Genomic DNA, 12,637 nt, shown 5'->3' on the forward strand with positions numbered 1-12,637 from the left:
AAGAATTATGAAGTATTCATTTATTTCGTTTAGATAGAAAATGATGACAAATGTTTTGATAAAAACTGCTCGATTGAAATCATTGTCACAAGTTGGTAGGCAACTGACAAGACCCTTCTACAGCTGGTTGATCGAAGTTTTTAACAGGTAATTCGTATGATATTCAATTTTTTTTAATTAGAAATTTTAGTAATTATTAGTCCAAAAAAACTCCCTGAGTCGTTTATAGTGCATGTAATACAGTAATATGGGTGTAATATGATAATACCATAATTGTTACGGGATTTAGTTTGTATAACCTACAATTTACCATTATTTTTGCTTATTTGCTTATGTCTGAATTAGTCGTCTAGTTTGCTGACTATCTTCCCGGTGCGCCACAAAAAAGTTTCTCTCTTTGAAACTGATTTTCTCGAAATCAAAAATTTTTAAAAGAATCATTCCTATTGCATTGGAAAGAAGAAAGATAAACTTAAATTTTGAGGGGTCATTTAATAAATTCGGTTCATTAGATCAAAAGTTATGCTCAATTGAAAAACAAAGTTACTTCAGAAAGTGCCCGAAAACGTTAAAAATTGACCTATCAAAGTTTTATTTTAAAACTAGCTATCGCAATAGGCTTTACATGATTAAGAACATTTTTCAGTAATCAAAAACGTAAATTTTGAAACTGATGGGTCAAAAGGGTTTAGAGTTTTCATCAAAATCATTTTAATTTACTTTTACCGAGATTTTCTTCAGATTTTTGGATAAAGTCTATATGAAGGCTGGATGTACCTCGAAACCAATATTTGATGTATATTTCTGAATTTTACAAGATCTTCTGGCTTTTTTCGACAAATTTTCTTCCTTTTAATGTACTTCAACCATCCTTTATATAACAAAAGGTCATTTAGACAACTAATTATAATTTTTGATGACTAAAACGAAATTACTGATGCATCCTGTAATTATGCTTCTTTTTGATTTGATTGGTCAATTTTTAACGTTTTTGAGCACATTCAGAAAGTAAATTTTTTATTCGATTGAGTATAACTTTCCATCCAGTTCCATCTAATGAACCAAATTTAATAAATGACCCATCAAAATTTAAGTTTATCTTTCTTCTTTCCAATGGGATAGGAATGGTTCTTTTAGAATTTTTAGATTTCGAGAAGTAGTTGATTGATTTTCACTATTGATAACCTGTTTTCGAGGAAGGTCGTGTATTTTGAAAACTCTATCCACAATAACGTCATATTTTACAAAAAAGCTTGGGGTTGGACTTTAATCTTCCTTTTTTCTCATTTTACAGTAAAGATGAAAAGCGTGTGAAAGAAATTGGTGCTGATAGGTAATGAAATCAAGCTTTTACTTAAGCAGAATCGAGAATGTTAAAAGCGAGTTTATGTATTTGCACAACACTTTTGAGGACGGTAAAGTGACTGAAGCGATTTGGAAAAACCCGCAGTTCTGACCGGCAAAATCGAGGACGGTAAAAGTGCTGATTTACCGTCATCCTCAGTTGGGCATGATCTAGTCAAATTAGAACCTTACCGTCTCCGTCGCTGAAAAACACACATACATAAACTCGGTAAAGTTTCGCTTACGGTAGATTGACCCTCTTTTTGTTCAACTTCTTGATTGGTCTTCAAACTTGAACTTCGCTGTGACCACAGTGTAATTACGACAAATTATTTGTATAGTTATTTGCAAACTGATAAAATATTTTCCTTTTCGTAAATTTGCAGAGCAGCAGGTGAATGGATCATACGGAACGGTGGACAAGTCAAATTTGCATCCAGCATCACACTTGCTACCAACTTAACCTCCTTGCCGTTCAGTAAAAGCCCACTGATAGAAATACACGCCAAAGATGTAGCTCTAACCAATTCTGGTCTCAGACATTTGGGTAAGAATTTCACAGTAGGATTTCAGGCTAATCTATTCTAACAATCTTTTGCTTGTATTGTCATTTGCCTAGAATGAAAACCCTGAAAATTACTACCATTCAAGGATCATTCCTACCTTAAAGTTATCTCCTCGCAAATAACATGAAGGTTAGTCGATTCTAGAAAATGCATCAAAATTCAAATCTATGGAATTCTTGAAAAATAAGTAGTAAGTAGTGTCACTGTGAGTTTTCTTACCTCATCTCTTACAGAAGGACTGGAACATCTTGAATGGTTGGATTTGAACGGTTGTAAACACATCTCAGATTTGTCTCCTCTTGAAGAAGTCATGGACACCCTCAAACATTTAGATATCGGCAATTGTGCGGGGCTATCAGATGTTTCACCCGTTGCAAAATTAACGTAAGTTTTGGATACATGTTTTTATAAGCATTGCACTTATAAGCATATCTAGGCTCAGATACGGCAAAAATTTAAGCATATACACTTTTTTATAAGCATACGGGAAAATCGGGTCGAGGCTTAGTATGGTTTGCAAAGTCTCGCTCTCAGCCTTAATTTATGCTTATATGCTTGGACTTCGTTTTATTGATTTTCTTTGGGTTCATGGAAATTTCGAATTTTCAAGTCATAACATTGGTTCGGCCAAAAAGAATTACTAGTACATGTTTTTTTTTTGTAATTTGGCGCCGCAGGCGAAAATCTTTGGTCTAAGAAAGTTAAAACAGCTTTAAAAGTAACCCTGAAAAGGTCAGCGTTTTAGAAAAGCTGCACAAGTTTTTTTGTATTCAGCTTGGAGGTATGCTTAGCACTATGTTTGTTTTTTTACCGAGTTTGAGCCAAAGTATGCTTATAAATGTTTACTTATCCTATTGGCTGTTTTTGGCTGGGAATTTTAAGAATTTTCGGATGTAATTATCCTTTTAATAATATTATCATTCTAACAAAAGGAGTAAAAAAAACATTAATAACCTCAAGAACCGTGTAGTTTTTGTCTTGGGCTCGGTGGGAGTATTCATCCTTCTTTAAGTTGTTGTTGTACTAAGCATCTATACATGCATTATAACTCAGCTAGGATTTATTTGTGTTTCGAAAACATCGTGTTTAGCTTGCATTGCAAAATAGCCCACATTTTTTATGAAAGCTTTTTAATTTTTGCGTTTAGGAAACTACAGAAGTTGGTTTTAACCGGTACGTTGGGCGGTGAAAAAAGGTCGGGCGTTATCGAAACGTTAAAGAAGACTCTTCCGGACTGCGAAATTGTAGACTGAATCTGAATGAATGTTTTTTTGTTTCAATATTTTGTAATCAATTTTTTTTAATAGAGAATATAATTAAATTTTGGAAATATTGATACATCTTTTCTACATTCTTTGAACTTTGTCCATCATAGTGTTTTAGAGTTTAAAAAAATATTCAGAATTGTTTGATGAATATGACTTAAAACAAGAATACGGAGCTTTTGTAATTTTTGTAAGTACTCCACCCCCGGATTTTTTCTGGAAGAGCCCAATCAACAAAAAAAAATCAAAAAATTAAAAATATTCTAAACATGATGATTTTAAACATCAGACATAATTTTGATTGACACATTCTCCGCGCTCACTAGTATACTTGTGAAGTAGAGGTGGTCAACACTCAAATATACCGGCCTATGACTATAATTTTTATAAAGATGTTTTGCATCTTTGAAATTACAATACAATTTAAATAGATTTCACTCAGGCCACAGGAGCCGAGAATTTTGAAATTTTAATGCGTAAGTATTCATACTGCATAATGTTCTAATACATCATTAATGAGATACTATTGCCAAGTGGACACAGCACGTGGACGAGTCAATGTTCTTAGAATGACAAATTTTTGACGAAATTCCAAGCCGTTCTTTAGGTTAATAATTTTTGATGAGTCCAGTGAAGTAGACTAGGAGCATTTGATGACGAGGTCGCCATTTTTAAAAGAAAATGTTAAAAATCCAAATAACAAAATAGCTATTGGAGTTGAAAAATAAAATCCAGAATAAGATAAAACATCAATAACAGACTTAGAAAGCAAAGTTAAGCCAGAAGTAGACTCTAGTCTATAGAAACATGAAAGATTTCATCTTTTTAAATTTGCTAAGATTTTCGAAAAGGGGAATTGAACAATTTTTCTCCAATAAATTTATTGACTCCCCTGCGCAGTAAAGTATTAACATCATATTCATTTTTAAAGGTAATGGAAGCAATATTATTTTTATCGCGAAATATTTACAAAAAGTTATTTTTACAATAAAATGTGTTTCGAATAATTTACCCATAAAAAAAAAGAGAAATGTCCACTAGTCAGCCGTCAATCTAAAATCATCTCTACCGTAGAACGGATAAACTTTCTTTGCCTTTTTGCCGTTGTTATGCTCGATAAAAACAGATAATTCTGATAATGAAATGCGCCATGAAAGTTTTCCAGAAAACAAGAAAAGTCAAGCGCTCTACGGTATTTTACCAATATTTTACAATGAGAGATGTTCACGCTTTTCGAGATCGTACATACTTCGTAATCAAGCCTCAGTCAGATCATCATTGAAATATAGGTGAAGAGCTGGCAAATACTGCTCTTCATCCATTCCCAAAACATAAAAATCTTCACTTTCATCTTTCACATTGTTCTCTTGTAAAGTTCTTTCCATGTTCAAATTTTGTCCATTGAATTTCCAAGTGTAACTACCGGCATGCTTGTTGTAGTGAAAATAACGGTTCTGGATTTCTCGCATATTCTCTTCCGAGCAAACCTGTAAAAGATGAAAAAGTTGGTCTTCTGTTAATAATTTACTTGAAAACAAAAAGACATTTACAGTTGAACTAGTGTAATTCGAATTCTCAATGGACCGAAAATTTTGTTCGAATTACATGAGTTTCGAACTAGATGAGTTTTCGTATTTTCGACCTGATTCGATGAAAAATTTTATTCCCAGGTTTAAGCTAAGAGGCTACAATGATAGTTTTTTTCGAACAATTTTTTGTATTTTCGAGTTAGAATAATGAAATACTAAATTCATAATTTTTCAAAAGTCTTTGATTGTTGATTGTTTCATTTTCTTGTTTTTTTTTTTCTTCAGTTTCTTGGAAATCTCTTCGGAGATCTTCTGAATTAGTGGGATATATATTTTTGAGAGTCTCGATCGTGTCGTCAATCTCATTTTGAGATGAGGGTGGAATTGGAATTGGTTCGTAATTCAATGCTTGATCAAATACGATTTGTAAAAAAAATTAAAAAAAATTACAATATGTTACCTCTAGAACTTGTTCTTGGGAAGTTAACGTGTTTACGATTCGAATCTTTCGCGTTTTTTGAGAAAGTACACCAATACAATAATTTTCATTCTTCCACCAGGGTCTTCCAAAATCATTCGCCCAATCCGTCCTTGGACAAAGAGGAGGTGTGTGTATGATTCGCCCGAAAGGAGTATAGGGAAACTGACATTTGGTGATCGGGTCTACGTACATTCGAATCTGAAGAAAAAAGAGTGTTGTGATTTAACTGCTAAATGTATCATACCAAAACAATCCAGAATTCTTCCATAATATGCAGCTTAAGTAACTTCATCTTATTTAAATCACTGCACACTCAGCTAAAAGTTTTTGAAAGCTGCTTTTCCTGACGAGCGGCTTTATTTTAATTCCGATGTAGAAGGATGTTCTAGTGAAGCTTGTGAAAGTATGAATTGAGGGATTGTGGTGATCTAATAATACTTACATCTTTAGTTTTCTTGTCAAACCAATGAGATAAATCTTTACCACCGTTTGCTATGATAGGTTTTAAAAGTACATCACCTAAAAGAAGAAGACGAAAAATAACAACAACAAAAACAGCACGAATGGCAAGAATAGGCATTTTTAAGTGCTTGAAAATGATTGGTTTTTGACTGAACTTCAATTTGGGTAGAAGTATGTATCAGAAATACATCGCAAATTTGATTAATCTCATACAATTTGGTAAAAAGTTGAGTCAACAATTTTGAGATAAAAAGACCAACAATGGTATCATATTTAATTTGACAATAGATTTATTTCGATCAATTTGATCATCTTCAGATCTAAACTCAAAAATAAAAAGTTACAATAGAATATTCCTTGTATATATCATGTTAAAACAAAACATGTTTTTTTGAAGTTCCAGTGATAGTTTCATAATGAAACTATACAGGCCATGGCATGCCCCCTCAAAATGCTTCACTTATTTTCAAGATTTCGAGGGTGCTGATTTGGTATTCAAATATTACCAAGCTTGAAAACCAGTAGTTTTTGCGTAGTTCTGTTTTGTTTTTTTTTAAGGCCAGAAAAATCAAAAAAACACCTATCGTATTACTTGGAATAAATGTGCAGACATTCATTAAATTTTTTGAATTTTAGGAGGGGTGTATAATCGAGGGGGCGTTTTAAAGAAGCAGGTGTTTATTAAATATTCTTTAACCATAGGGTAAATGGCAACTTTATGTTGCCTTTTCGTTTTTTTTAGTTCAAGAGCCATACTCTCTACGAACCAAGAAGGAAGTGTCAGTATGAAATTTTGTTTGCCTTTATTTTTGGATATTTGGTAGACAATAATGAAAAACTCAAAATCCTAAATTTTGGGTTCTAATCCCTAGTGGACCAATCATGTTACCTTACTCGCACTTTCCATAATGGCAGCCTAGATATGGCACAAAACTCACTTTTTGACAAATTTATTAACCCTTGATTACTCACCCGTTGAGCAGCTTAGGAATTTTATTTTTGCCAAAAGCTGTTCACCTACTAACAAAGATCAAATGTCTTTCATGTCTTTCACTCAACCTGGCTGGGCTCTACAGGCCCTAAAAGAAGGTGTTTAAAGTTCGAAAAGTGTGATATTTGCGAATAATGTTGAGAAAAACTGTTAATTGTCCCTGGTAGAGAAAGTTGCCTAGTTTCAGCAACAAAAACAAAACCCATGTGATCTATAAGCATTTTTGAGAGAAATTAACGCATTTTTAAGTGCAAATTTTCTGGAATGGCGAGGTAAAAACAAGGCCCTGGGTACACCAGCAAAAGTTTTTAGGTTTGGAAAATCATTGGAAGTACTGTTTCTGCTAAAAGAATAGAAAAATTCCATTTTCAATCACTATATAAGCCTGGGATTTTCAATAGCCTCCTGTAAATCCAGGTTGCAAAGTGACCTTTCAGTTAAAAAATAATAACGGTGATTAAAATTTATTTAAGTTTTCCTCTAAATGATTCTCCTTCAAAAGACACTTGTTTCAAATAAACACCCCTCCTAGAGTGGAGGGGTTTATTTAAAGGGGACATTTTCTGAAAACTTTTCCTTGAGGGGAGGGCTTTTATTCAAGGTAACGTTTAAAGGAAGGGGGCATTTACCTTTAAGGGGAGAAGTTTTCATGGGAAAAAAAATTTACAGAACAAATTTTCATGGGATTTAAAATTTTGCAGTTTTTCGTATATTTAAAGAAAAATTCCTCTCAACCACGAAATTAAATTCTGTGAAACTTCCAAATTTTGAGCTAGCTGTGAACCGCAAAATTAAATCCCGCAAATATTTCTTCCTTTACTGTCCCTTAAGGTATTCATATATTATAGTCACTTGATAGAGCTCTGCAAACTGAGAAAAAAAATGTACTAAAGTACAACAACTTTCCAACTTTTATAGATCAGATGGTACCATATGGACGTTTTAGTAGTAAAGAATGCCTTTAATTTTGCATAAATTATGCAGAATTTAGGGAAGTTCCCCATTTTCCATTATTTTTTACCACAAAAAACTCAAAGCTTCTGATGATCTAAAAGATAAACCTTTTTTTATTAATCATATAGGCATAATTGCACTTGAGTCCCCCGGGGGGACTGATTTTTTCAAATCTAAATTGATGATCTTATTTGTGAAAAAATTGGAAAGAAATAAAATGAAAACTCACTTATTTGATGGCTACTATTACTCTTGATAACCTTCACTGTGCACTATAAAACTAAACTAAACGTCAAATTAACGGGACCGATTCATTTTTGATTTGCCTAATTCCTGATTAATTGAGGACGACAGTAAATCAGTACTTTCAATAATTGGGTATGGACTATCAAATATAATAGTGTATCTTCCGTTCTTTAAAATAACCCCTTTCTATAATGCTTTTAAAGAACGGGCAAAAATTGGGTATGGACTATCAGATATGTTAGTGTATCTTCCATTCTTTAGAATAACCCCTTTCTATAATACTTTTAAAGAACGGGAAATAATTGGGTATGGACTATAAGATATAACAGTGTATCTTCCGTTCTTTAGAATAACCCCTTTCTATAATACTTTTAAAGAACGGGAAATAATTGGGTATGGACTATAAGATATAATAGTGTATCTTCCGTTCTTTAAAATAACTACTTTCTATAATGCTTTTAAAGAACGGGCAATAATTGGGTATGGACTATAAATTATAATAGTGTATCTTCCGTTCTATAGAATGACCCCTTTCTTTAATGCTTTTAAAGAACGGGCAATAATTGGGTATGGACTAGTTATAAGATATAATAGTGTATCTTCCGTTCTTTAGAATAACCCCTTTCTATAATGCTTTTAAAGAACGGGAAAAATTGGGAGTGGACTTTAAATTATGACAGTGTATCTTCCGTTCTTTAGAATAACCCCTTAGTATAATCCTTTTAAAGAACGGGAAATAATTCCGTCCCGCAAAAACTATATATACTTGCAGTTCAGTCCCGCCAATTACTATATATATACTGGCAGTTAAGTCCCGCCAAATACTCGGCGGGACTGTATTTCAGTCCCGATAATTTAATGGCGGGACTGAATTTCAGTCCCCACAAATAATTAAAAGCCTTATAATTAGTGCGTATTATTTATAATTAGCCCCGTTCTTCCCTGTTTTCAAAGTTCAAGCCGCCAATCCTTCTTTTAAAGGGACTAAACTAACAAAAGGAAAATTATTATTCAATTACTATATATATATATACTTGCAGTTCAGTCCCGCCAATTACTATATATATACTTGCAGTTTAGTCCCGCCAAATACTCGGCGGGACTGTATTTCAGTCCCGATAATTTAATGGCGGGACTGAATTTCAGTCCCGACAAATACTTAAAAGCCTTATAATTAGTGCGTATTATTTATAATTAGCCCCGTTCTTCCCTGTTTTCAAAGTTCAAGCCGCCAGTCCTTCTTTTAAAGGGACTAAACTAACAAAAGGAAAATTATTACTCAATTACTATATATATACTTGCAGTTCAATCCCGCCAATTACTATATATATACTTGCAGTTCAGTCCCGCCAATTACTATAATATATACTTGCAGTTTAGTCCCGCCAAATGCTATATATATACTTGCAGTTCAGTCCCGCCATTTTTCTTCTTTCTTTAACGAAAATTCTTAAAAATTTCGTCGGGAGTGAATTACAATCCCGTGTCGGGACTCAACTACAATTATGCCATCATATAAACCTACAGGGGGCTACTGAAGGACCCTCCTGGCGCTCCGATCCAGAAACGTCCGGAGCTAAAAGTGCTGTTTTTTTCGTGCTCTGAAACACTACTGGAAAATTCTCAGAGTACGTTTTTCGACGATTGGTCTGCACCGGAACTGTGTTAAGAATCACTTCCTTCGGAAGCACCGGAAGAGCTCCAGAACTTTTTGGAGAGAAAAAAATTGTTTTTTTAGCTGCTCCGCCGGAAAACTCAGGAAGTTTCCGGAGCGCCGGGAGGGTCCTGCTACCGACCTTGAATCTTCCTTGATGACATAAAAGAGAGGTGCTTGCTGCTGTAATCTGATAAGATATAAGATGGACACCCTGTCTCTGTCTGAAAGCAGTTTTTAATGCTTGGACCGAAAAATTTCACGAGCTGCCAGATACAAACAACATCAACAAAGCTTAATATTTTTTTCTGACCAGTTTTTGACCGGTTTTTGGTCAACCAGCAGCCAGCACATCCCGAAACCTATACTGTGAGTGACCTCCAGAACCTGACCATGTCAAATAAATTTAGTATTAAAAATAACACAATGATGCATACGCATAATATCAGACCACCACCAGTCCTGTAAAAGTAAAGTTGAAAACTTAAAAAATTTGGATAAAAAAAGCTACAAACATACCTTGATGTTGAACACTCAAAGGAGTCAAATCGTACACCTTTCCCAAAAAGGAAACCCATATGTCTTTCTGTGTATTGTGAACACTTACTTCATTTGGAGTGAAGTATTTTGGCCTTGATGTTGACATCGTGCTGTCTGGTGCTAGCAGTATTTTTTGCAGAAAAATGTTCTTTTTTGAGATTGTTTACAAATTCACGGCTTCTCTACCATATTTGTTTCCATGTAATATAGGGAAATCCCAGGGCTTAAAGCTTAGCCTACATCACCAATAAATATTTTAATTCTTACAGGAATTGGCTTTAATTTTCTCATTTCAAGCAAATTTTAACCATAAAATGTAAAATCAGGTAAAATGTACGAATTTCTTTCTTATTATTGTATAATTGTTCAAAAAGACTTTGACTATGAAATATTGGAATCGCCATGTACACAGGGTTTTATTTTGGGAAAACCCAAATTGATTTAAAGGCCTTTTAAAAATGGTAGCCGAAAATTTATGAAAAATGGACGAAAAATGCGGAAAAATTGTTGAAAGTGGAAGGAAGTCAATTCAGTTAAAGTATTTCAGTCATTTTGCAAGTTCAAGACCACTGTCAATTAGGGATACTTTCATAAGCACAATTAATTTTCATAGCCTCCAAACAGTAGACTTGAAAGCAGACATATATATAATATATGACCTATCGGGCAGGTACCGTAGTACCTTTTATGGACCTAAACTAAGATCCTTTGATTGTTGATTTATTACTGATATAGAAATCCTCCCCTATAAAAATAGAGACTATTCCTAGCAGAAGTCTTTCTTCATCTATCTTGTGTTTTTCACAAGGGCTTGCGTTCACTTCTCATCAGGGGGGGGTCGGTACTAAGTTGTGGGGGCCAGTGCCGGGTGGTGGTCTGATAAGGTAAGTAAAAAACAACTTAGTACATGGTACTAAGTTGTGGTCCTAATTGAAAAAAACATTTTTGCAACTTTGTATCAAGGGGCTAAATGGTGGTCTCACTACCAAATATGAGGCATCAAGTTAGTATCTGGTACTCAAAATCCTGCAAAATCACAAAAAATGTTCTTTCACTTTCTCTTGACTTATCCAATTTGTAAGAAAATGAAAGCTAACTTTTTTGTGTTGCCCTTTTTTGCCCTGATGAAATTTGAAAGTTTCAGCAGGGCCAAAAGAGATTTTAAAGGTTTTGTTTTTAAATAAGAGTGATATCGTTTGGTTACTCATCAATTTTAATTTACAAGCTTTTTCACATTGGATTGACACGGATGTGGAGCAAGATTGGTTAGAAAGAGGAAAAGAAAAACCTTTTTTGCTTATATCAGCATAATATAACAATAACAAGACACTGTCCTGATATGAAATATGTGTCTGATATGAAACGGAAACACTTATGTAAAAACAAAACCTTCAATTCAATAGTATACTTTATAAGTTCTTAGGATTTTCTTGGGATGGTTGTTACATTTTTACCTTTGGATGAGCAGTTTTAAAACTATTTTTAGCTTTTCTCCTACTCTTAGGTGCCAGGGTACGCATAAACGGGGGGAGGGGGTTGAAAATATTTTTCAAATTAAATAAACGGGGGGGGGACGTAATTACCGGGGGGGGGGGGGGGGTTGGAAAATGGACCTTTAAAAACCCTTAAAAAGGGTTAAAATAAACTAAATTTAGGCTTTTTAGAGTAAAACAAGGAACTTTTCTTTTGGTAGCTGGGAATTTTTTCAAAAATTAATAAACGGGGTGGGTCCTAATAAGGTCCGGGGGGTTGGAAAAAAATCGTACCAGAAAGTACCATTACTAAGAATTAAAGGGTGGTATACTTATTTTGAGGGGGGAAATCAACTTAGTACAGGGTACTTAACGGTGGTGTGTCATTTCTCAATGGTGATATCAAGATTGTACCGGGTACTAAGGGGTGGTATACCTTAAGGGGTAAATTCAACTTAGTACCAGGGTACTAAGTGGTGGTGGTCTCAGATAAATTTCAAAAAACAAGAAAGTACAACTTTTCGGCACTGGTCCAGTACCACAACTTGGTACCCCCCCCTGTTCTCAAAGAGAACACTTGGGCCAGGCCCAGCAATTGTGTTTAGTTCGTGTTCTAGCAAGAAGCTTTGAAAAATGAGTTGGTCGGTTGGTAGGTCGGTCGGTAACTAAAATTGGAACTGTTTTTCATTTTCTTACCAAAAACCTCAATGTTTGAAATTCCTAGAGCAATCGCGCACGCAATCCTGGAATCCGTACGCAAATGTAAATCTATTTCTATTTGGTTGAGTTGCAGGAGGCTTTAGAGGCCTATTCTCACAACTATAGACGCTTACTAATGAGCGTCCAACCCACGGCATAGCCCGAACATGTTACCTTCCCTGGTTTATCATCATCCATTGTTAAATATTTTCATTAGACAAAGTTCCAAATACCAGTTTGATTCACAAAGTTGTATAACAGTACAAAAAACGATCCAGAAAAATTCTGCTTCGAATAGGAGAAGACCACGAGAAAAGGGAACAAGATAAAGAATAAAATGACCATATTATGTAAGATTCAAATCATTCTTTTTAATAATTTTCCTAACTTAATTGGAAAATAGATGATAAACTTTTATATTTGAACAATATATT

At 34.2% G+C, this 12,637-nt stretch overlaps 2 protein-coding genes across 2 annotated transcripts; one reads left to right on the forward strand and one right to left on the reverse strand.

The window, feature by feature from the left end:
• Positions 1 to 2: 2 nt before the first annotated feature.
• LOC136818752 (ATP synthase subunit s, mitochondrial-like) lies at positions 3 to 3,246 on the forward strand. The gene is made up of 5 exons (XM_067074990.1): positions 3 to 147; positions 1,295 to 1,333; positions 1,731 to 1,891; positions 2,144 to 2,294; positions 3,058 to 3,246. Exons 1-5 carry the CDS (start codon positions 41 to 43, stop codon positions 3,161 to 3,163), a joined length of 564 nt encoding a protein of 187 aa, XP_066931091.1. The 5' UTR covers positions 3 to 40; the 3' UTR covers positions 3,164 to 3,246.
• Positions 3,247 to 4,097: 851 nt separating this feature from the next.
• On the reverse strand, positions 4,098 to 10,224 carry LOC136818749 (cytochrome b5 domain-containing protein 1-like). The gene is made up of 4 exons (XM_067074986.1): positions 10,012 to 10,224; positions 5,628 to 5,704; positions 5,165 to 5,383; positions 4,098 to 4,662 (listed from the first exon to the last, which is right to left on the reverse strand). The coding sequence occupies exons 1-4, from the start codon at positions 10,136 to 10,138 to the stop codon at positions 4,432 to 4,434; spliced, it is 654 nt and encodes a 217-aa protein (XP_066931087.1). The 5' UTR covers positions 10,139 to 10,224; the 3' UTR covers positions 4,098 to 4,431.
• Positions 10,225 to 12,637: the final 2,413 nt, after the last annotated feature.

The sequence above is a fragment of the Clytia hemisphaerica genome, unplaced genomic scaffold (genome assembly GCF_902728285.1).
Source record: "Clytia hemisphaerica strain Z4C2 unplaced genomic scaffold, Clytia hemisphaerica genome assembly, whole genome shotgun sequence".
Taxonomy (NCBI): Eukaryota; Metazoa; Cnidaria; class Hydrozoa; order Leptothecata; family Clytiidae; genus Clytia; species Clytia hemisphaerica.

Bases quoted from the DNA above. Each gene is read 5' to 3' on its own strand.
- LOC136818752 (XM_067074990.1), top strand. From the start codon at position 41: ATGATGACAAATGTTTTGATAAAAACTGCTCGATTGAAATCATTGTCA. The intron at 148-1,294 runs GTAATTCGTATG...CTCATTTTACAG, and splicing joins TTGATCGAAGTTTTTAACAG to TAAAGATGAAAAGCGTGTGA. The intron at 1,892-2,143 runs GTAAGAATTTCA...CATCTCTTACAG, and splicing joins TTCTGGTCTCAGACATTTGG to AAGGACTGGAACATCTTGAA.
- LOC136818749 (XM_067074986.1), bottom strand. From the start codon at position 10,138: ATGTCAACATCAAGGCCAAAATACTTCACTCCAAATGAAGTAAGTGTT. The intron at 5,705-10,011 runs GTATGTTTGTAG...TTCTTCTTTTAG, and splicing joins TTTGAGTGTTCAACATCAAG to GTGATGTACTTTTAAAACCT. The intron at 5,384-5,627 runs GTAAGTATTATT...TTTTTTCTTCAG, and splicing joins TTGACAAGAAAACTAAAGAT to ATTCGAATGTACGTAGACCC.